Below are 25,157 nucleotides of genomic sequence, written 5' to 3'. Positions count from 1 at the left end.
TTAACCTCATCTTCTGCCCCAGGGTTCAACACTTTACCTAACAACTAGAAGTTTTTGTTTGTTTGTTGGGGGTTGTTTGTTTGTTTGTTTGGGTTTGGTTTGGTGTTGTTTGGGGGGTTTTTGTTGTTTTTTTTTAAAGATTAGTGTTCTCTGAAAAATTCAGATGGTGCAAAAGTACAGAAAGAATTTTTCTAGAGTTTTCTAATCTGCTTGCTAACCTCAGCCATTTTACCAAATCTGACAAGAGATTCATGTTAAGATTAGTTTTCACAAGTTTCATAATAGGCAGGTGAGGAATAACCCCTGGAGTGCTACAACTGTGGATACGTGGGAATATAAAATCATGCTGTGCTGTACTGTATATCAGAACATATGTGGGAACATTTTTGTGGGCAATGTAAAAATTCAAATTATATGTACCATAAAGTGACATCATCCCCTGACAGAAAGGATCGTAATGTAAAAAAAAAAGGGGCGGACACTGGGTGGTTAGGAATCTCAGGGCACATAAAAATATGGTAATTCTCCTCATTTGTTCCCTCTGTATTTAGAAAACACCCCAAATAAAGTGATTTTCAAAAGGCCCCACTACGAGATGTCTAGAAAAACTAGGAATCACACTCATCTATTCAGCATTGTCTTCTCAGTAATATGTTTATTCTGGGAAATGCGTGTGGACTTCATTTGGAGTTAACAGCTGCATTTGCCTTTTTCTGCTTCCTGTGGCTTTCTGTGTCTTCACCAAGCATGTGAGTGTCATTTACACTATTTCTCAACAGTTTCTCCTTCTGGGGTAGTTTATCTGTTGTTACACCACTGGGAACTCTGAGGGAATATGAATTTTTTTGCCTTTTCTGTCATCATTCTGCATTTTCTCCCTTATAACCTCTGAACACTGGTATGAAGCCAGAGAACACAGAAGGACCATTAAGTACTTATGGTTTAGTTCAGTTTATTTTTAAGAAGCAGAAATGATTGATATCCAAAAATGCACAGTTCTCTCTCAGCTTCAAATCCTTTTAGTTGGTTTCTGCAGTTTCACTGACAAGCACTGCCTGCTAGAAGATTTTGCTTATATAGTATGATAATAAGATATCATAAGTTGGAAAATCAGCTGATACAACTCATATGTTGATATGTTAAAAACTGAATTTCATTACATCTTCTTTAGTGCCTTTAGGATTCCAACAAAAAGACAAAAAAAAATTTCCTCCCTTAGGAATGGTGTACACTGAATCCCATGCATTACAAATAGAGAAAATGAGCATGGTAAGAAACACCTCCATGAGCAGCTGTGAGTATCTGGAATAACTTCTTCTTAGAAGAGACAGATCAGCAGTGAAGAAGGCAGTGAAGAAAGCTGTGGGGTCCTGAACAAAAGCACCCTCAGAAGAGAACCATATGAGGAGATTACCAATAGAAATAAACAATTATAATATTAATAGAAGTAGTGCATGGGAACCATAGCATAAAGGACTGCTTCTTTCAGCAGTTAAACTCCATTCTTTAATTAGAGAATAGGGGAGAGCAAACTCACTCCACTTTTCAAGGATGTGAAACTGGAGCTAGTCAGGATGACCAACTTCACAGGCATTGAGTCTTGTGCAAAGACTGTCCTACAGGTTGCTTTCAAAGGACTCTGCTCACTTTCACTCTTGCAACCACTACTGGGAGATAAAACCTCAAATTCATTAATTTTCATCCACCTTAGATTTATTTAGCAGAAGTAGATCAGAAGAAGGGAGCTTCTTCCACAAAATCTTAACTTTCAAATAAGTCAATATCAAAACTAGAAGGGTAAACAATCAGTCAAAACACACAGCAAATATTAAACATGTGAATCAGAAACAATTCTGTGTTATGCCCTGAAAGTCTGGACCTAAGAATCTATTTTTAGGAAAAATATCTTTCTTATAAATAAATAAATGAGATATAAATTACTTCCTCTTGCTGCTGCCAGAAGAATCTTTTAAAATAACCCATTCATTTAATTCATCTGGGATGAGGAGGTATTTAAAAAGTATTTGTGAAACAGCTTGCCAAGCTGATTATTGTTAATTGTTAGTAGACACCAGGCTGGGGTGACATTTTAGTCTACATAGATGTCAGTGTATAAAATAACAGATTTTTATATACATTAAGAAAAAGAAGCTGCTGGGACAAAGTTCATTGAACTTGCAGAAGAAGAGGAAGAGCCTTAGCACTTTGTGAGGAAATGTTGTAATCCAATCTGAGAAAAAAGATTCCTTTTCAAAATATTCTGACATTTCCTGATTTTTATTACTTGAAAATATACTGTCATGATGATTAAGCTGCAAAGGTGTTTAGCCTGTATTATGACAGAGAATGACTGCAATAGAAAGGCTCTATTTATACAGCAGATCATGCTATATAGCAAAGAATATTCAAAAGTATTCTGTATTTTACAGAAGCTGTCAGGAACTGGTTAGTCATAACTTGCTAATATGAGCAGTTTTAAAGCAAAGAGATATTAGAAAAGAAGTGACCAGGAACCATATAAGTAAGATACCCTTTTGTCTCCTTGACCTTTGACCCACTTGGATCAAAATTTAACAAACATTGCAGCTGCTAAGTATATTACCACGAGCTGTAGGTAGCGGCTTTTAGTCAGACTGTAAAAATAACCACCCACCCACCCCCAGCACCAATACAACTTAACTTTTTTTTCTGGCAAAAAAGATAAAGAGGGAACTGACGTCTCTTGGAATATATAAACACTCCCCCAGAGTTTGGAGGGCTATGTGCTTGGAGGGGAGATTTAGCTGCTTGTCTTCTCGTAACTTGATGCAAGTCATGTGTTAAGTACTTGTACGTTCATCTGAAAAGTCAGTTGCCCTTATTCAAGGTGAGTCATATGATACAGCATTTAAAATCAGAGAATTTTCCTCAGAAATACTTTTAAAATCAGTTGGTGGAAAGGCTCTTGAAAATATTCATTTGCAATATAAATTAAAATGACAGGATATTGCAAAGCTGTTTGCAATAAACAGTGACATTTTACATGTATTGGTGAAATGTTTCATTACTGTATTAGCTATAGTATTTTATGTTCAGTATTGCTGGGTTTCCCAATTGCATTCTGTATTCTGATATCTAATATTCTTGAAACAACAGTTCTAGAGTCATGTGAATTTACAATAAATGCATCTTTTTAAGGTGATATTTGTAGCATTTACTATCATAGATAAAAAGCTTGAAATTATAATTTCAAAGTAAATCAAAGACTGAAAAAACCACCAAAACAACTCTTCCCTGCAAATGTGTCTCTTAATAATTTTAGGATTTTTAATCCTACCATTTGACTTTGAAGAAACTGGAATTATGTTTGAAGAAACACCATGTTTTTGGGTTGAAACTTAATAGGAATTTTCAAAACCCATTTTAATTTTCATTATACACACTCCCCAAGGAGTGACGCTCATTTGAGACAATAAATCTGATTCTCTGTCAGAATTGAAGTAATGTCATTTCAAGCAATGTTTAAAAATTACTATTAGAGCTGCACAAATAATTAAGAATATAGAGATAATATTATTTGGTTTTTACAAGGGCTTCCTTTAAACTGACATGTATGGAAGTAGAAGTTAAATAGGGAAGAAAAGTTTAATAACATTTTGTATCTTTCCTCTATTCAGTTGCTTATATAAATTGTCTTTTCAGACATTTGAATCGACCAGTTCCATTTTCAATATTCTATTAAGGACATTTGAAATAATTTGAAATGATAAAGTAGACACCCATTACTCTAGAATAGGGTGAATAATCTTATTAATCCTGTAGTCCAATCTAAGTTTAATTGATACTATAGTCTCATAGACAGTATCTAATTTTGTTATGGTAGTTTCTATTCTGCCTAAAGTAAATTATTTTCACTTGAATATAAATTCCCAGACACAACTGTATTCTTAATGGAAATTTCTACTTTAATCTTCATATTCTACGTTCAGTTGTGATAAATGAGAATAACTTGTTGACTTCTATGTAAAATTGAGTGTTGTGTTGTGAGTGCTCTTCATTGCAGTTGTGTAATGGAGGATCTGAACTGCATAAATGGAGATATGTCTAGACAGCTTTTGCATTGTGTTTGGTGGAAGAAGCGTGAATATTTTACAATATGCAAAAACTTGGAACAGATAGAAAATATTAGCAGCCAGTTGCTTTTTAGCTGTTTGTTGTCAGTACTCATGAGAGATACCTAGTTTGCCTAACACAAAAAAAAAATACATTGGAACAGCTTGTAGAAACTTAGATGGAAATATATTTTGGTGGAAGATGTACATCTGAATTTGAAAAGCTTCAGTATGTAAGCTAAGAAAAAAAAGTCTGACAATGTCTAAAAGCCTTCTTTAAACACTTTGGAAGAGAGAATTTCAATTTTTAATTTAAAAAAAATGAACCTGAACTATGTACTGTCAGACTTTGATTTCACTGAGAATTTCTTCTTCTGCTTAGATTTGCTACAATATGTAACAGCGGAGAGATTTTTAAATCCCTATATCACTTATGCAATGAGTTACAGTTCTGCTTTTGCCAGACTAAAGATCCTGATCTGAACATATCTACAAAGATATAACAGTCCATCCTAGTGACTTTCACTTAAAAGTTCTTCAGATCTAATGGATTTCTCACTTGAGTTTACACTGAAGTTTGCCTATAGCCACATTATGCGTCCATCCACTAAATCAAAGAGACTTTAATAACTTGATGTTTTCATAATTTAGTCATGCTGTCTTTCAGTTATCTTTGTGAAAAGTGCGACACGTTGCATGAAAAGTTTGTGAAAATAGACTTTTTTATGTTACCCATTTGATGAGTTTTTGTTGCTGTTGTGTGCAAAGGCACAGAGAAATGGAGCTGGTAGAGAAGAAAGCAACCAAGTAAACCTGTGGTTCAAATAAGGTGCAGCAGAAAAGCCAGGTTTACAGCTGGAAAGATATTCTTCTCGGTCCTTAGCTAAAGTTTTTGACTTAAAAGTCAAAACTTTAGCCAGACCTGGGTTTCTTGGTCCCTTGTATGTGCAGGCAAAACAATCAAAGGGTAAAGTTTTGATGTGTGAACCAGAAGGAATCACCTGGTGACAGGTGGATGGACCAGATTACTTTTATAGGAAGGACATATTTCTGAGATTGCAAATAGTCTTTTGGTCAGTCTACTTGCAAGTAACCAAAGAGAAATGATTAAAATACCAGTGAGCTCAAATGTACAGAATTAGTTATTGTTAATGCCAAGGGACACAAAGTGTTGCTAGTGGTAGAGCAGGTAAAAGATGGGTTTCCAGCAAAGATAGAAGAGGCAGCCTGGGGTCAGGTGCAGACGTGATGTAATTGTGAGTTTGATTGGACTTGGAAGGACACATCATTAGCCTGCTGACCATGGTACCTTATGTATCATTGGATGATGTATGTGTCCTTTTCTAATAAAAGGACCTCATAACTGCATTTATGGAAATAAAACGTGTTATTCCTACTCCTGCTTTACTATTTAGAAATCCATAAAGATTTTTTAACTCTTTAATCCTCATGAGTAAACTTTGAATTTAATTTGAGTTGTTCTTCTACTTCATTTTTCTGTCTGCCTTTGCTCTCTGAGTTTGGCCTTGAATAAGCAATTAACTCTGTGACTAATGCCTGCTTTAAAATTGATTTAGAGATGATGACAACACATTAACAAACAAAAATTGATAAGAATGAAAAGGATACGGACAATAATATCTAACATAGAAAAGAGAAGATTTTCTGTTAGTTGGAGCTCTAAAGCAAATAACAAACTTGCAAGTTCTATGGAGATGATTAATTCCTGAGCAAGAATAAATTGAAAATTAGGCAGGTTTTTGTCTCAGTTATTCATAAAGAGTAACAAATAGGAAAAATATTACTAAGAGCTTATGTTTTTCCGTATCTGTCAGCACTGGTTTAATTTTGATTTTCTTTACAACACCTTTCACTACGGGCTAGACCTTAAAATGTGTTAGCACATATTAACAACAACTCTTGTTTTCCGATGAGTAATTGCAGACATTTTTCTTTCTGAGACTGAATGATCTTGAAATATAAGTTGTTAAATTTTTCAAAGATCAAAATCTAGAGTCGTTCTTAGAAGTCTGTAGTTTTGTAAGGCAACTGGGATTGATGAAACCAGGGGATGGTAAGAATGCAGCTCTAAAAGGAAAATCCAGTCATGTCTTTGTCATGAAGTTGCTGAAACAAAAGTTTTATCCCTTCAGTAGTAGACTGTGGACTGACAGAGACCTGGAAAGACAGACTTCTTTTAGGTGGCTCCCGCTAGTAGCTGCCATTACCACCAAGGTGCTGATGGATCTCAAGGACTTCCTTGCTGGCATACTGCCGAAGCAGCCTGGGCAGCTCATGCTAGTGGTGTAAACTCCTGGTTTTGCCTGAAGTGGGAGCCATGGCCACTGCAGGCTGTGGTAAAAGTGTAGGGCTTTAGCTTCACCCTTTGGCACAGAGAGATTTTAGAGAAGGTGCTTGTCTCAGGAAGAGTGTCAGCTCAGTAATTATTATGTCAATTTGCCCTAATGCAACAGAGCCAAAAAAAAAAATTACTGATGAAAGGACTTATCAGTCTTTTAGAGAATTGAAATTAAAAAGAAAAAAAAAAGGAATGATATGTAACAAGCAACTAGCTTGCCAAAAGTACATGTAACTTTTCTTTTTTCTTTTCTTTTTTTTTTTTTTGTTGGCACTGACCTCCACTGTGTCGCTGGTTTTGACATGTTATCTTTCTACTTGCTTCATCTCATGCACTTTGTACTTTGAGCTTTGGAATGCAATTTTTGTTCACTCTCTCCTTATATTAGCAGGTTGTCCCAGGAAGATCAGTGAGCCTGCTGGGACCAAGAAGTGAGGAAAAGCCATCAAGACTGACAGCAAGGATATTCTTACATTGTCTGTCTGTATCCTGACAAAGTAGAGGAATGGGCTGTAACAGAAACTGTGGGCTCCTCACTGGGGCCATCATCGGTGCTGTGCTGGCTATATTTGGAGGAGTTCTTATACCAGTTGGAGATAACATTATAGGCAAAGCAATAAAAAAGGTAATTTATTTTCTTTTTTCTTTTCAATCTATATGGTTTGTGTTTTTTGAGTAGTCATTATTTCTAAATCTTGTGTTCTGTTTCTGCTTTTTTCCTTTTTTTTCTTTTTCATCATTAAACATAGTTTTTGTCATATATGCAATCCAAACTTCCTTCGGAATAGATGTTACAGCAATATTTTCTTAATATATTAATTTTATTGTGATGTTTACTTGCTTGTGGTTTTTCATGCTTTTGTGAGAATGGAAAATATTGTTTTCAAGGTGCCTTTTCAGTAATGTAACTTAGAAGTAAGCATTTTTTATTTTATTTTAATTATGTTTGTTTCTAGTTTCTTTATTTTTTACCTATGATGATCCAATTATTTATTTTTATGTGTTTTTTTTCTTCTTTTACTACTCAATCCTTGCACTTATAATTACGTACTGCAAGATATTTAAACAAAATTCTGTTGCAGAATCTAATCCTACACTTACATGCCTTAGGCTCATATTCTGTAACTATGTCATCCAAGTCAATGTGCTCCACAAGAATACAGGATCTGGTCATATACATCTCCTTGATTCAACAAGTACGAAAAGTAATAGAAGTAGCATGTTGTAGACCTGGCAGGCACAATATTTTCTGGGTTTTTAGATTATTTTATTTCTTTAAAATCTAGGTCTGTCTTTAAAGAAAAATGAAAAGTTAATTTCTTAAATCTTTAATGAAAAGGGTGTATAATTGAGGGTCTAAATCATGGAGGAATCTAGAGTGAAAGACCATGGGGGAACTGCAGCCAAGTTGGGCTCTCCTACAGTTAAAAATCTAGAAAGGTCTTTGACTGATGATCTTACAAATGATCTACTGTGGCACTGAAGACTATGGAGATCTTTGAGATATTTATTCAAAGACTCTTCTGGAAGACTGGTCTTAACAGGTATTGAAGTAAATTGAGGAGGTGGATGTATGAACTGTCAGGAAATCTTAAACTGTTGAGGCCCTGCCTAGATTCTACCATCACTTAAAAAAAAAAAAGGCTTCTACATAACATTTTAATTTTGTCAGCAAACTCAGTGAAAACCTATTCTCATGATTTTTTCAAATTTATAGAGATTCAAAAAGTAATTATTGCTAGATAATGCCTTGCCCATCTTACAACATTTTACAAAAAGTAATACTCTCCATATTTGCAAGTAAATTTAATTGATTGGCGTATTGAAGAAATGGCCAGTTTTCTAGAAAGCACACAGTTTTAAAAATGTGTATCTTCTTGTATCAAATATTTACTCTGAGTTAATTCAGAGTGTTGTCTTATGCCATTAAGTATTTTCAAAGCAAATTACACATATTAGCAATGTTATGTGCTCATCTGTTCACTTATAATAACGAACCACTTAGACAGCATGGCTTGCAAATGTCTAAATATGAAATTATACCTCCATGAGTTCTAAGTGGTAAAGTATTAGACACAGCAATTTTTTCCTCAACCTCTTTATAATTTTTGGCATTGTGATCATGTTCCAGATGGCTGTAACTATTTCAAGGCACCTTGTTTGATAGATATACAAAGGAAAATTTATACCAGTATTCATATAAAACATAAAAGAGTAAACTTATAGAAGCTTTATTTATTTAAGTAAACAAATACATATTTTTTTCCTAAGTACAAGTCATACTAGATTATTTTTTTTCCTATTTATCATTCTAACTATTTACAGAGACCATGAGACTTTAAGAGTATTCCTTTCCAGAAAAGATATGCTGAGATGCAACAGATGAGACTTGTCATCAGTTCAGCAGATGCTTAAGAGGGACTTGAATCTAACTAATTGAGATTTACCTGTGTTGATGAAAGGGCTAGTAAGAAAAACAAGTATTTGTTATTCACTGCAGTTATATTTAAGATAAGTACAAACCTGTCTGCAAAAGAAACAGGTCTGCTGAGCAGAGCATAGTGAAAACATCTTTTTTTTGGGACTCTTTCACTTTTGAAAATGTTACTTTTTAAGGAAATGTTTGGTAGAAACAGATCAATTTCAATGACAATTTTATTTGGCATTATTAATAATACAGACTCTAGGTCAGGGGGAAGAAACCTAATGAGCGAGATTTTCTCTCAGATATGACCTATGACATTTCCTTTTGGACTCATGAGACAAAGCCTGAACTTAGGTTCTCACCAACCAGGTGAAAAAAATGTCAAAATGACATAGATTTAATGAAAGGAAAGAAAATGTTTCAGGTATCATCATTATAAGCAAAATCTTGTCTTAAATTCTGCACGGTCCAAAGCTTGGAAAAAAGACTGCTAGTTGTTCCTCTGCTTATCCTATCTCAGAGTAAATTCTAGTTCTTTCACAAGTTGACGGCAGCACAGTACGAACAAATCTACATTTCCAGGGGAAATGAATTTTGCTATAAAATGCATTTCTGGATCAGAGTAACAAACATTAAACTTTTTTCTCCTGAATGAATAGTTCTAGGACACTTCATATTACAACAAGCCAAATTGTAATAACTTAATTTATATTCAGGATTTAGTCAAATCATATTATCATCAACTTATTCTCAAGCAAGTCCAGGTGAACTTCTTAGTATCTCCCAATAAATAGGGACAGCTTTTGTTTTAATAATCATGCAATCAATAGTTCTTACTGGCTTTGTTCTGCTAGCAGCGGAAGCCTGAACATGCTTCCTTTAAGCACAAATCTTTGCAACTTACCAAACCCTAACAGTCTCATTTCTTTATTGCAGTCATTGAGAGATTAGCCTGAGTAAACACTGCAGGGCACACTTTGCTGGAAGGCTGCATACTGTTGTTGCAGTAAAGAGAAAGCATCTGCAATCTCAGGTGCCCTGAGATTAGAAGTTTGTCAGATGCTCTCAGGCTATGGGCTGTTATCTCCTAGCAGGCAGGTGCTGTTCTCCACCCAGGAACAGTCCAGGGGTGGACAACCCAAACAAAGTCCATGCAACATGTCGCCTCTTCATGTGCTCCAGTTTATTAACATACATCTTTACTGCAACACACACAAACACATTGCTGTCTTCTCTAACCCCAGACTTCTCTGCCTGTGCCTCACATCTTTTGGGATAAGCTCTTTCTACTCCAGCCTCCAAAAAGTTTAAAGAATTTCAACTTTACACACATTTTCTGAATCTTTTTAAAGGCTCTTTAAAGAAACTCTCACTTGAAATGGACACTCAAAATGACACCACCAGCAGAATCTTGGCAGGGGTCCACTGACCGAGATTAGTACTAAGCTATCTCAGCTCTGATACTATTCAGGGAAAGGAGACTTTCCCCTTAAAAGGTGCCTTTGATTTCAATACTAGTGGGCAAAAAACCTAGTTCCTCCTAAGACTGAATCCATCCAGAGGGGAGAGATACCTTTCCATGAAGGCCTTAGGAGTTTGGAAAACTGTCCTTGCTAAGCTGGGAGCAAAACATGAAAGTTTCAGAGTTCTTTGTAAGAAATGTTTTGTTTGAAGCTATCAAAAGGTGCCTTTTTAACTGACTCCACACATTTTGGTTGCACATTATCAGGTCTATTGTCATTATTATTGGACATTATAATGTCTAGCATTAAAAATAACCCAAAGGAAGGATGATTTCGAAATAGTACATCAGAAAGCTTGCATCTTATATTGTTGAAAGGAGATACTTTGAAAATCACTACATTTTGCCTTTCCCTCTCTTAATATTATTTATTTAGGCAAAATTCCCATCATTTCAGTTATGTTAAAACTTTTTTTTTTCCAGCTGATCAGCTCTTTTTAACAGGCCAGGCCTAACCACTCAAACCCATTGGTAACTGATCTATTTGTCAGAAAAATCTTTATCAGCACTTCTCCAAGAACTTTTTCTTTCTACCTGAGTGCATGAGCTCAGGTTAACAGAAGCCACATAATGTTACTTAATATATTGATTTCCTGATGAATTGATAATACAGAATGTTGTATGATTTGTCACAATACCGTAGTGCTGCACTCTTTCTGTAGAGTCTTCAGGGTGAGTCTCTGCTATTTTTAGAAATAAAGCTATCAATTTTAGCTATTATTATGTTTAGCCATCTGTCTCTCTATATATTTGTTATCTATGATTGACCAGGTTATACCTTCTCAGCTACTGGAGGCATAGGAAACACATCTACTTAAAATTGTGCTTGTAACATTCATATGCTACTTCTTTATCAAAACTAATGAAGCTAAAGTAACTGCTGGCTCTCAGCAGAACATAAGTGATCTAATCACACATATACCACCATTATCAATAATAAACTTGATTGGCTTCCATATTATTTTATGATCAAGAACTGAAAAAGGACTAAAAGTTTTGATCCAACAAAGCCTGAATAGAAAAGCTAATTAATAAGCTAATAATAATAAAATCATAGAATGTATTGGGTTGGAAGAGACCTTTAAAGACCATCTAGTCAACCTCCTTACAGTAAACAGGGATATTGTTACTAGATCAAGATTACTTAAGTAATAAATGGCTATTCATACTTTCAACTGCAAAATGGAAGAAGATTATTTGCTATCCTGGAACTTAACTCATTCAGTTTTACAGAACTGAACAGTTTGTTTCCTCCAGCTTACATATGCAGCCCAACACATGCAACATATAGAGATAAACTAGTAACATTTTTGCTACAGCCTAAAATATTCATTAGTTCCCAGTAAATGGCATCTTTTGTCCATCTGGCCAGACCCTTTGTCAAGACAGCAACTTTGTCTTACATTTTTTGTTTCTTCATTATGGCTGAATTTAGCACAAAGCAACAAAGTACAGCAAGCTTCTATTGCTGACTGCTCAGCATTTCTTAATTTATGTTTTGGCACTTGATCCACTACAAGTGAGGAGAAAATTGTGTGAGAAACAAAAGGGGTTAAAGTTCTCATTGATTTCACTCAGTCTTGCACAGTTATGTCATAAGATGAGCTTGGCTGTGTAGCAATTCCAAGTTGTATAGCTACTTTTGCTAACAATAGTTAACTATTGCATAAAATTAATATTAGAGCTGAAGTAGGTTGACTAGCGAGTTGAGACGTGTTTCATACTATCTATTGCAAATTAGTAGTTTCCCAAATTATTGTACCTTTCACAATATCACAAAGCATGGCAGTGTTAGGGGAATATTCAAGTAATCAGCCATAGAGAAGGGTAATATTTAGGGATGGCCTCATCAGTGATCAGACAGCCAAAAACCAAGAGCCTGCAGGTGTGAGGATATTGGTTTTAATAAATGAAGACACAAATAAAGATAGAGCTCTAGATTTTCTTCCACTTTAACCCACCATTTGTACTCTTGAAGAATGTGACAGAAAATCACACATCTCCTTTTTGGGAAAAATATTATTAACAATAATGGCTGAATGCCACCAAAAATAATGCTATTGTTCCCTTCCTCCCCCTCCCTCTTTTGTCCTGCTGCTTCCCTTGTTTTAACATGGGTTCTTATCTGATCATTCCCCCTACCAACACCTTTGAGCCAAGCAGCTCACTGGTAGAAAGGTAACCCAGCAGGGAAAAAAAAGGCAATAATCTTCCTCCAGTCCAAGAGGCAGAAAGAGCTCCCTGAGGAATGGGAGCTGGCAAAAAGGTAGGGGGAAGCATGTGGATCAGCTACAGGGGACTGCCAGAGCTGGCTTGCCCCTTTGACTGCAGTGCTGTCAGCTTGGATCAGCATCCCTTGAGGCATCCTCCAAGAGTGTCCACAATGGTATCTTCACAGAGTAAATGGTGAGCTAAAAATCCACACTGTTGTGAGCTGGCTGTCCAAAGTACTCAGGTCCCAGGGAGCTCTTTGTACAATGCCCAAAGTAATTTCTCTCAGTTGGTGTTCCGTAAGGGTGTAATATGGACATAGTAGGTATTCTTGCATGAAAAATAAAGGAGAGCCACTCCACTGCTTTAGGTGGACAGCAAATTTGTTCTAGACTGACAAGAAAGTTTAATAAAGTCTGTGAGAGATGGTACAGAAAGTACATGAAAAAGCTCTTCACATAGCCCACAGTCTGAGTTTACATGCAAAGGTGTCCTGGTTGTACTAAAAAGCCTGTATAAAGTCCTGCACACCCTTAGCTTTCCCTGCAATAGCAGTGAGAGGATTAGAGGCAAAGATCTACTCTTTGGAAAAAATAAGACCGTTTACATGAAGAAAGCTCTAAGGAAACATGTTCCAAGTAATCACAAAGTCGTAAGATGTGATCATTGCAGAATGAACATTTTTCTAAGTGCCCAAAGCTAGAGGCAAGTTCGGGACTATTTCTGTGCCTCTCAAGGATGGAACAGGAGGTCCTATGGCTCAGGCACTCTGAGCAAACTCTGCAGTGGCAGAGTTCAGATATCATTCTGTGCTATTATAACCCCTAGCAAAGGGTTATGACAGGAAAGAGGAATGGATGGAGGGGGAAACTTAAAGCTTTTAAGATGCAAATTGCACTACTTTAAAATCTATCATCATAAGGTTGAAATGTCTCTATTCATTTTTGTGCCTATTTGCTGTTGACTTCTAGAGAGATTAGTTTGTCCTCCTGACCATATAGTGGCCTTAACCTTAATCCTTAACCATTTCCCTATCCCAGTTACACTGAGGCAAAAGGTCAAATCCTGGCATCTGCCCCCATCTCAGGACCCTGCTGAGTACAGGATCACGGACAGACTCTGAGCAGAGCAAGATGCATGTTTCTTTATGTCAGCCTGCTTCTCCCAGATCCTTTGAGCAATTCTCTGGAAACTGAAAAAACAATTTCCAAATTATTTTTTATGGTGCTTGCTAAGCAAACTCTAAAGGTAGAAAATTAAGGTAGAAAGAAAATCTAGCAACTTGAAATTTAAAATGTCTTTTTCTTGCTATATGGAGGGATTCCAGTCTTGCTTACTGGGATTCTATGAGCTGTGCTAATTAAGTAATTAATATCGCACAAGTCTAAAAAAAAAACATTTTATATGTTGGAGCCAGGCAGCCCAGGTTTTTCTTCTTATGGAAAAATCTTTCCAAAGTTTTTACCACCAAGGAGAAAAACTTTATCCCAGGACTTTTTGAAAGTCATGTAGAAAGAGGCTTGATATAAACCAGGCAGAGCAGGTATTCCCCTGATAATACAGAAAACATACCTTCAAACTCTCCTTTTCACTGTACAGTCCCAAGGTCCGAATTTATCATATTGTAGCTGAGTGCCACAGACATAAAGCTGTTGGTTACTCTTAAGTGTTTGCTGATGTCCTGTCTTGTTCTTATATCTATACCTTTTCCTCATTGCCTTTACCTAGGAAATATTACTAACAAAATATTATCAAAACTGGCGATATTTCTTAGAAAGTCTCAGTTATGGTGACAAGAGTTTTCTGACAAAAAATCCCAACCTGTCCTGCAGGAATACTATTTGCTTTCTCTGGGTGCAAAATTACTTAGCGCCTGAGTAATGCTCAGGCAGCAACTTTTTTTTCCTCCCCTGGGCTATTTGCAAAAGTAGTTTATGAATTCTAAAAACTGCTGGGTATCATTCAGTCATTGAAATATTTCCTTTTTACAAATAAACAGTGGATTTGGCAAATATTTAGGAACTAAGGCAATACTCGACCACAGCAGTAGGAAAGTTTTGCTAATGACTACAGTAGCAATTTGCATCAGCTCTATGGTCACTTATTTTAGGGAGACTCACTTTTGTTCTCACTAGGCTGCCTTCAAAAGCTGAGCAAAAATGTGTGTTTTATGCCTCATATTGATGATAAAATGTCTTTTTTTTCCTGTTTGTTTGGGAATCTTTTACAGTCATCTGGAGAGTAAATGCAGCTTTTCACTCATTTTTTGTGGTTAATTTCAGCTTTAATTTTCGTCCTTTTAGGAAGCTGTCATTGTGAATGGTACCATTGCTTATGAAAATTGGCTTGTGCCAGGAAGTTCAGTTTACAGGCAGTTTTGGATTTTCAATGTACTAAATCCTTCAGAGGTATTAGATGAAGGAGCACGTCCAAAACTTGAACAAAAAGGACCTTACACATACAGGTAAGCAAAGCCACCTGAATATGTGACTTGTCATATCAGTTTTGTTAAAGTCAGAGAAAGTTCTGCTGAGTTAAAATTTGTTTGTGAAATTCTAGCATTGTATTTTAGTCCAACTGGAAAAAAATGTCTACATTGCAGCTACACACAGCAATCATAAACACTTCCCGTATTGAGTCTCACACTGGGAAAAGGCACACAGAAATGGTAATTGGCTAGGAAGTTCTTTGCTCTGTAGAAAACTATTGCTCATTAGCAAGATGCTTGCCACAGCAAGACATAGGCACAGTTCCATTTGTTGCTGTTCATTTTTTTCCAACTTTTTACACAGAAGAATACATGCCAGATGCCCTAGAACCAAGAACTTATCACACATGTATCACTCATACTTCTTTTAATAGTACATTTAGTTTCTTTGTTTCTTTATGACTTATTTTTAATTTAGAGCTATTCCTTTTTAAGGTTTTCCTCTAAAAAACGTTCCTTTTTTTTTTTCACCCTGAATGTCCTAGATTGGGCCTAGGTGCAGCAGTCCATCCTCATTCAGGGAAGATTTTAATTAATTTCTTAATTTTAAATGTGATGTTGTCATAGGACTAGTTGATATTTCCTGAGTCATTAAGCCCAGCTATCACTGCCATCTTTGTTATGCAAGAGATCTCTTAAAATAATAAGATATTTCTTCATTGATATATTTAGGGTTGTATATTATATTTGCAAGATGGTTTTGCATTGCAGCATCAACAGCTTATATGCTTTGATGCCTGAAAGATGATCTATTTTCCATTGAAAATAGAGAACCCTTGATTCATGGGGTACCTGGGAACACATAGGAAATGACTGCACAGCAATCAGGAAACTAACCAGATAGGAAATACTGTAGAAGGTGAATTCCTGCTAAACAGAAATGTTTTACTCTGCTGCTGCTGGTGGTGGTGCCTATTTTCTCAGGGACAAACCTCTTCTAGAAGCCTAGATGAGACTACATAAGAAATGATGACTATCTCTTCTCACTGCTGCAGTCATGCTCACCTGGGTTATTGTGTCTACCTGAATCACTGTAACACTGAATCTCTCAATCTGCCTTTAAATTTTTATTTATTACAATGTAGAACAACTGGCCTTGAAAATGCAACTGTCCCTGCGATTCTGTTGGGAAACCTTGTTTTATGTCTTTTGTTTCCAGTTATTAGTAACATTAATTAGAAAAAGATATTTCACAGCTTTCACATAGGTGCTTTATATATGAGGCTATTAATTAAAGTGGCATGCACACAAACCAATCCTGAGAAGCCAAGATCCAGCTGCTTTAGGGGTAAGGCCCAGCTGCACTGGCTACATCTGTACCATTTTTTGAACCTTTTGAACCTCTCTGAACCTTTTGGTTCCACCACCCCAGGCTGAAGGATCTGATAAAGTACCCTGAAGATCCCTTCTGGGATGGAGCTGGGACAAGCTTTGTGGACCCACAGCACAGACTAAGTCATAAAGTGCCCACTGGATGCTGCCCGCACAGAGGGGCAGCAAGAGGATGGGGACCTGAAGAGTTGAGCTAAGGATAGAACTGCAGGAGCTGAGAGATTTGTACCTTAGCTATCTGCTGACAAGGCATGCCCCAGAGGCTTCTGACAATCTCAGTGGTGCTGAAAGATTGTTAATAAATCTCTACATGCATATGAAATATTATCAAAATTACTCCCATTATGGATTGTGTAACCTGTTTTGTTGCAACACAGGCCTGTCAAATAAAAACTTACGAGTTTATCAACCATTCTGAGTCACCCCCTTCTAATTACATGGACTCACAAGAAAGCTTAGAAAATATGTTACAAAACATAATTAATTTAAAATAAAATATGAAAATATACAAGGTCCATTATTGAAATAAAAATTTAAAAATTAGTGTTTGTTTTCATTTTAGTATCAAAAAAATCCATTAAGCACTAAGCAAATATTTCCAAAAGAAAAATATTTTACAGAGGATGGGATTTTTACATATATTGACATCAAAAGTCTAGAATCCTTTCATTGGCTATAAAATGTTCAACATTCATCTACAAAGTCTTCGTCAACTTTTCAAAAAACTTCAGTCAGGCATGATTATGTGTTGTGTCAAAAATCAAATGTTAATGATATTCAGTGTTTTTACTTTGTATTTCAAGGGTGAGATATTTACCCAAAGAAAATATCACAGAACACTCTGATGGCACAATATCTTACATGTTGCCTAACATCGCTCGTTTTGAACCTGATATGTCTGTTGGGCCAGAAAATGATACCGTCACGTGCCTCAACCTTGCTGTTGTTGTAAGTAAAATGTCCATATAATGTCCGCGTTCAAATGCTGAGATACCGGAGGAAACAGAGAAGTTACCATTAGTAATACTGAAACTGACACATGATAGATTTCTTCTCTATGAACTCAGATGACACGAGTGTCAGCTGCACTGAGGATAGCTGTATTAATGTCTTTTAAAAAATGAAATTAAATTCTGAGAGCATATTGCATATATTTTAAGGTTTCCTTATATTCCCAGAGTAATCTTAATGCTAAATCAAAACTGACTTGTTCCTGTCAATGGAAGCAAAGTTATCGATTTGGATGGGATGTATCAGAAAACGTCCTCCTAGTTAATTTTAGTGTGGGAATGAATCAAGAGTTTGTGGATGTGAGGATTCTCTTTCTCTTTCTGTGTGACGTACAGCATGAACAGTACAAGACGGATTTGCCATACTCTTTCCATAATGTCCTCAGTCCTGCTTTGCAGGGGAGGCTGTATTAAATCTCATGCTCAGTGTACACATGGCCCTGCTGTCCCATTTGCTTGCTCCCCATGGTGCCCCTCAGCACCACTGCAATGGCATCTCCTGGTCTCTCCTGTCCCGCTGAGACCTTAGTCCTTCAAAGAAAAGCACAGGAGTCCCCCTAGAGTAGTGCTAGAGCCTTCTCAGTCCAGAAGTTTTTGTGTTGTCACAGGCTGAGAACGTTCTCCTTTGGCTGACATTTACTCTTTTCACATTTATATTGCATCCAACTTTGGAGTCCCCAACACAAAAAGGATGTTGAAGTGCTGGAGTGGGTCCAGAGGAGGGCCACAAAGATAATCAAAGGGCTGGATCACCTCTCCTACAAAGACGGGCTGAAAGAGTTGGGGTTGTTCAGCCTGGAGAAGAGAAGGCTCAGGGGAGACCTTATAGTGACCTTTCAGTACCTGAAAGGTGCCTATAAGAAATCTGGGGAAGAGCTGTTCACTAGCGCATGTAGCAACAGTACGAGGGGTAATGGTTTTAAACTAGAAAAAGGCAGATTAAGGTTAGATATTAGGAAAACGTTTTTCAGTATGAGGCTGGTAGATCACTGGCACAGGTTGCCCAGAGAGGTGGTGGAGGCCCAATCCCTGGAGATATTCAAGGTCAGGCTTTATGGGGCTCTGAGCAACCTGATCTGGTGACACTGTCCCTGCTTACTGACTGGATGACCTTTAAAGGTCCCTTCCAACCCAGTACATTCTATGATTCTATGTTTCTCTATCTTGCACTAACTCTTCATGTCATCTTCATGTGAGTGTTCAGGATCACTGTGAGAGAGTGGGTGCTAGGCACAGAGTGAAGAGGTGCTTGGTGTTAATGTGATATAGAACCATAGAATCAATAGAATCATAGAAGAACACATGTTGGAAGGGACCTCAAAAGTTCATCTGATCCAATCTTTTTTGAGAAAGGAAGCCTAGATGAGATTTTCTAGAACGCTGTCCAATTGCACCTTGAACACTTCCAATGGTGGGGACTCCACAACATTCCAGTGATTGACTGTAATAAAAATTCTTTCTTCTATCAAGTTGAAATCTTTCCTGGTGCAACTTGTTCTCAGTCTCCCTTGTCTTCTCTATGTCACTCCTTATGAAGAAAGAGCATCCATTCTCTTTCGAGCCATCCTTTAGGTATTGGAATACAATGATAATTCTGCCTGAGCCTTCTTTTCTCTATGGAGGAAAAACCTAATAAATAAAGGAAAATGACCTTATTCAGAACAGCTATATTCTGCCTGTGTTCTAATTTGAGCTAATATCTCTCTTTTGGAAAGCTGTTCTTTTTTCCTCTACTCAGGGTTCTTCATTTTGGGATATTAAATAACATTGCTCAGCTCCCACACTTTGGACCTCGTAACTCTTTATGGATCTAATCATAGGGTCATGCCTGGAAGCAGCTGTGTCAGGGGAGATGGAGACAGAGAATCCAAGGACCATTTTGCTGTTTGGAAACAAACTGGTGTAAGCCCAAATTCCCATGGAGGCTCTGTCTATCTTGTTTGAGAGCTCTGACTTGACTCCATTAGAGCCCATCTTTTATATTATAACCTTGTTGTCAAAATACTCACAAGGGAATTCAGAAAGATGTTTTTCACACTTTATTAACCCTGAGGAAACTGAAACCACACCTCCTCTATCTCATAATCTTGTTATGCTTTCTGCCTACTCTGTGTTCAAGTTCAGACAAAAATGAAAAATTCATGGGACTGAGGAGGGCAGGAAAGGGGAGCACTAAGTACAAAGAAATTATCTAAAGGCTGAGCACTTGCCTTAAAAGAATGACTTGTTTTTACACAGATTTACTTATCAAAATTTTTACAATTTCCTGCTTCACCAGACAGACCAACATAGATCATTCCTGTTTGCTTTCCACAAGCTATTCAGTGCCCTTAGGGATGACTTTGTGTTTATGCCTCTAGGAGCATTCACTACAATTACTGCTGGTAAATCTGCATTATTCTTCACTGAATTAGGAAAAGTTATCCATTATTTAAAATTAAAGCTGTTCAGAAAGGACTTGTTTGTTGCAAATATATATTCTTTCTAAGTAAAGAAATAATGGAGATTCAGCACTTGGTCAGTTTTATGCAGGATACGGTTCTATTGCTGCTAACATAACAGCAAATCTAAACCACTCATCTAAGCCAGTAAGTAACAAGGCTTGTATATTTTTACTTACATGTTTTTAGTGCAAGTGAGTTTGAAGTATGTGACACATGGAGGTGACAGAAAAGTCATAGAACCCATGTTATACAGTTAAGGATTTGAGATTTTTAGTTGGAGATATTCAAAAGTGGTTTGGCCATGGTCCTGGGCAACTGGCTCTTGGTGGCCTTGCTTGAGCAGGAAGATTGGGCCAGATGACCTTTGGAGGTCCTTACCAGCCTTATCTGTTCTGTGATTCTGTGATTAGGGATGACCTTATGAACTCACGTAAGCAGTAAATACAACTTTCTCCTTTTGTGTAAGATATGTTCAGTAACTCTTTTGTTAAGGAGAGTCAGTTTTAAGTAGAATATGAAGTTACCGTGAGCTGCAACTCTGGAAAATTGCTTTGCCAGAGTTGTATTGAAGTCAGTCTCTGTCTTTTTGATCCAAAGCACATGCAGAATTTTATGCTAAATATTAATTTTATTGCTGTTGTAGGCTGCACCTGCCTTGTATACAAACACTTTCATACAACTTCTATTGAATACTTGGATTAAATCTTCTAAGTCAACCATGCTGCAGAACAGAACAGTGAAAGAATTACTGTGGGGATACAAAGATCCCTTCTTAAACAAGGTCCCCTTCCCCTTGGACCCTGTTCTGGGAGTCTTCTACCCGGTAAGTGAAATCAAGAAGGAGGCAAAGCCTTCAGTTACCATTCTGTGAATAAAAATTAAGGCAGCTGCTGTGAGGAAGAAAAATGATACAATACTACACTCTGCTTCAACTCTTCTAACTGTTATTCTTTCTTCTTGTGTCTGTTACAGTATAATGAGACACTCGATGGACTTTACAAAGTCTATACTGGGAAAGAAGATATTAAAAAAACAGCAATAATTGAAAGTTATAAAAACAAAAGGTATCATAATGTTGTATAATTAAAGACCATACATATTTCCAAGGTATGACTTTTAAGGCTTGATTCACTAAGAGCTATAGATAAATGGAAAATCTTCGACAAATCAAGGAAATCCAGATCAAGCCGTGGGCTTAGCAAAACCACCTCTCTCTTTCAGCTCTTCATAATTCTGTTAGGAGCTAGGATTTAAGACAGTTAGTGATTCTTTGATACAAGTAGCTACTTCTACCTTGCACTCTTAATTAGCTAGATCCCTTTTAATTTATTCTAATGCATCATATAGTTTATCTGAATAAATGAACAAACATCTCTATCCTCTGACTTTGCTAATGAATCAGGCTTATACTGGAGCAGTTATATTTAGCAATACAGATAATGAAGTTCATTACATGTTATAATATACTACATGCAGCATGACTCTTTTTTTATCTTAAAGGAATCTTTCATACTGGGAAGGTCACTGCGATATGGTTAATGGCACAGGTGAGCCCATCAAAACTTTTTAAAACTTCAACACATTTCTTGATATTGCAAGGGAATAATGGAATACAATATTTAAGTTAATTCCCCTGGGCTTTGATAGTTCTATATTCTGTATATTAAATGTCTATATAAATTTGGATGCATACATAATACTACTGCTATACATGCATATGTGTGTATCTATTATATATGTTATACATTAGTGTGCATTATTTCATATAGACATGTACACACACCCTCTTCAGCTAGTGTACATATGGAAGGAACAGAAGAAAAGAATCCAGTTTTCTGTTTCTACTAATTTTATTTATCATACAGTATAACTAAGGTGTTATTTCTTTCTTTGGTATAGCAGTTGAAAATTCTCTTTGTGTTCTAATAATGTACATTAATTCACAGTACTGAAAAATAATATTAACTGCACCAGAATGGACAGAAAAGTTTTTTTACTGAGATATGAAAAGAAATTGAGGTGGCAAGGGAAAAGGCAGGTGATTTGGAGACTACTAGCAGGTGAAAAGGGATGAAGAAGAAAAGTAGTTTAGTTTGGGATGAACAACTAGAGAGGAATATTTTTTATTTTTTTTTAATGCATATGGAAACAGTTGATTTGCTTAAGGATACATTTGTTCAAGGTGATATTTTTCTTCTGATGCGTGAAAGTTTCACTGTGAGGACACCAGAATCCATTGAGCTGAGGCCGATGGATGCCATGGTGGAGACTTTTGCAAAGAGCTGTAGGCCTTCAGTAAGCAAGCATCAAAACATGCAGGTTTTGGTTTGTTTGGGCGGTTGTTTTTTTTTTTCCTTTTCTGTGCTTCTTTGTCTAGCATAGATAATTTTCCTTATAGCCCAGAGCATGTGATAGGTTATTTTTAGGTATTTTAAATACATCACTTTTCAGAAGTCTGTAAATCAGGAAGGATTAGTTACTTTTTAAACTATGCAATTAATTTTATAAGAGGCAATAATTTCTTAGGTTCTGGGACTTTCCTGGGAGCCTGATCCCATTTTTCCCAGGGTCAGCCTTTTGTTTTTCCTTCTTCCACAGCTGATGGAATAAACATACAGAGCTAACTAGACTAAATGCTCCAGTACTGTGAAAATGTGAAGATTTTCCTTGTTAGCAAGGGTTATCACACAGTTTACCAGAGCAGTCAGTGTGACTACTCATGTGTTTAGAGAAGCAGCAGGTTTAAAAGGCCTTGTAACTAAGTGTGGGAATTCCTTCTTATCTTGTAAGCCTTCACACCAAAGCACAGCATATGCAGTATAAGTAAATATCTAGATAAAAATGTTAAGGAGTATTCTTGTATGGGGCTTGAAATGAGTCCATGTTTGCAAACTCTCCAAGACTGCCAAGATTTAGAAATTGTGTGTCTAGGATGATCTCGGATCTTTAAGTGAAAGTGCTTCTGTCAGCAGTGGGCAAGGGGCAGGATGTAATTTATCTTTCTCGCTTCTGCCAACTAGATTCAAAGATATCACAGATGTTTTCAATCCCTTGGTTACAGCAGCTGACTAAGAAACTAAACAGCAATTGTAGCAAGAAGTAACGAATGTCCTGGTTAAAGGCTTGTTACAACACCTTGTTTGGGAAAATGGCAAAGAGTCCTCTTACTTAACTCTGGATGCTTGCAATGCACAAATATGTATCTGAACATGCTGTCTCTATTCTTTTTATAACAAGTGGAGAAAAAGACATTACCAAAGTTCTACTCCTCTGACCTATTTTGTATGTCTACCATGAGGAGAGATGGGTTGTGCTCCAAAACTGCTTCCTTGTCTGCATTAGCTATCCGTTAGCTGAGGATCTCAGCTTACGAAGAGGCACGCTTGAGCAAACCTCGGTGACAAAAGGTTTAGCGCTGATTATTAAATAAGCAGTTTTGAAGTCTAAAGCTGTGTTTCTTGTAAGCACTGGTGTCATAACTGTGGGTGAACCAAGCATCTCTAGAATGGTTTAGGTTTTCAGACTGCATAAACCTTGAAGCAATGGCAACAAGTACTGGAATTCATATTAAGCAGGACTGTTTTTTTTAATCCTCTGCTTTAAGTAAGCCTGATTATGTATCTTCATGTCCAGGAGAAAAAGAAAAAAAAAAGGTTGCTCCTCTTTGGCTCTTTGGCTCTCTTTCAAAAACAATATATTCTTATCTGTAGAGTGCCTGTCACTGTGCAATATCATAATTATTTTCCCCATAAATGACTAATTGTGTTTACCTTTATCACAGCCTTATAGGAAAGTAACAGCTGAGTATTGAGCTAGAAATCAAATCATATCTTCTAAGTGGAATTGCTTTCAAGCTCATATTTTATTTTATCCACAGATGGAGCATCATTCCCACCATTTGTTAAGAAGAATCAGGTACTGCGCTTCTTCTCCTCCGATATCTGCAGGTAAGCTGGTCCCTTCCTGGTGCATGCACACACCTGCACAAGCTCTCTTGTTTCAGAGGACAGCTGCAGTGGCTCTGCATGGGCTCAGGTTGCCATTAACATTTCACCTAAACACAAGTAAATTCATGAGCAGCGCTTATGATTCAGAACTTGATTCTTCACTTTCTTCATGTCAAGTAGCAAGCTATTTATGGTGCGTTTTATTTCAGACAGCTACAGATGTATAATTCAGGCATATTTGACACTGTTGTGAGCTGTTACAGATCTATGAAAGACATTGAGGGCCACAGGTTCAAAGTCTGGAACTTCTAAGACCAGGACTCAGCTTATAACCTGCCTTATTTGGCCTAAGAAGGCAATTTACTACTCGGCATAGATACCTCAGGGGCCAGTTGGGCCCATTTTTGACATTTCTGCAGAGCATCATCCATGCAGAACAGGCTTTACTGTCATCCACTAGATACTCAAAATTGTTTTCTCACAGGGTATTTTTACGTATTTTATTTTTATGTATTTATAAACAAACAAACCTGCTTAATACATCCCATACTGATGGCTTTTCAGCCTGCTGCTTCTGCTGAGTTCACTTTCCCTGAGTTCTCCAGTGGGATCATGGAAAGCAATGTTAAAAGATTTAAAGTGCATCACAGTGCACTGTGATTTACTTTTGGGAAGTTCGATCCCTTTATTTATTTTGCTGCCTGGAAACAGCTGCTTCCTTTTAACTAGGTTTAGTGGGCCATTTGCTTTGCCGACTGTTTGTTTTTAAAAATCGGTGTTTTTACATAAAGTTAAAGTTATTTTTTTTGTGAAGTAATTGAATCTTCAAAGTGGAAAGCATTTCACAAGTCATGGAAAAGGGAATTCTATGCAGAGGAGAAGTGATAAAATTCTTGGATCGTTTGCATACAGTTTGTGAGATTCTCTGACCATTTAATTCTCACAATTAATGAACGATGAAGAAGGACACTAGCAGTCGTTCAAAGGTCATGCTGAAACAGGGTCATGGAAAATGGTTCTGTCCATATTGCAAAACCCAGAACCCTTCTTTTGTTTGGCTGCAATGCAAAGTGTTGCTGCCTTGGTTACATACTGCGTAACAGCCATACCTCCATGTCAGTTTATAATGTATCAGTGAAAAGGAGAATAAGTGGTATTCTGATTCATATACAATGGAATAAGGTTATATGCATAATGTTGCATGCATCATAAAGCTTAGATTAGTAACATCGGGTCACCAAAAACCTATGGCAAAGTTGACTTTTATATTGGTAAGTATCTCTATTGTAGTCCAAACACTTCCAAATTTTCTTAATAAAAGTCGATGT

At 36.8% G+C, this 25,157-nt stretch overlaps 1 protein-coding gene across 3 annotated transcripts in view; it reads left to right on the top strand.

Moving 5' to 3' along the window:
* The first annotated feature begins 2,781 nt into the window (after window positions 1-2,781).
* Window positions 2,782-25,157, top strand: part of CD36 (CD36 molecule (thrombospondin receptor)) — a 29,166-nt gene continuing 6,790 nt past the window's right edge. Inside the window, exons 1-8 of one of the 3 annotated variants that reach the window (XM_010187265.1) lie at window positions 2,782-2,866; window positions 6,842-7,075; window positions 14,912-15,072; window positions 17,232-17,376; window positions 20,526-20,705; window positions 20,855-20,946; window positions 21,383-21,429; window positions 23,760-23,829. In XM_010187265.1, coding sequence (XP_010185567.1) covers window positions 6,956-7,075; window positions 14,912-15,072; window positions 17,232-17,376; window positions 20,526-20,705; window positions 20,855-20,946; window positions 21,383-21,429; window positions 23,760-23,829 — 815 coding nt within the window. In that variant the 5' untranslated portion in view covers window positions 2,782-2,866; window positions 6,842-6,955. Of the gene's footprint in view, window positions 2,867-6,829; window positions 7,076-14,911; window positions 15,073-17,231; window positions 17,377-20,525; window positions 20,706-20,854; window positions 20,947-21,382; window positions 21,430-23,759; window positions 23,830-25,157 lie in introns of those variants that run through there. The other 2 variants (XM_010187264.1, XM_010187266.1) reach the window with 2 other exon arrangements.

This window comes from Mesitornis unicolor, unplaced genomic scaffold, assembly GCF_000695765.1.
Source record: "Mesitornis unicolor isolate BGI_N332 unplaced genomic scaffold, ASM69576v1 scaffold4946, whole genome shotgun sequence".
In the NCBI taxonomy this organism is placed as follows: Eukaryota; Metazoa; Chordata; class Aves; order Mesitornithiformes; family Mesitornithidae; genus Mesitornis; species Mesitornis unicolor.
The sequence above is the reverse complement of the archived record's forward strand: the minus strand, read 5'-3'. Positions and strand labels throughout refer to the sequence as shown.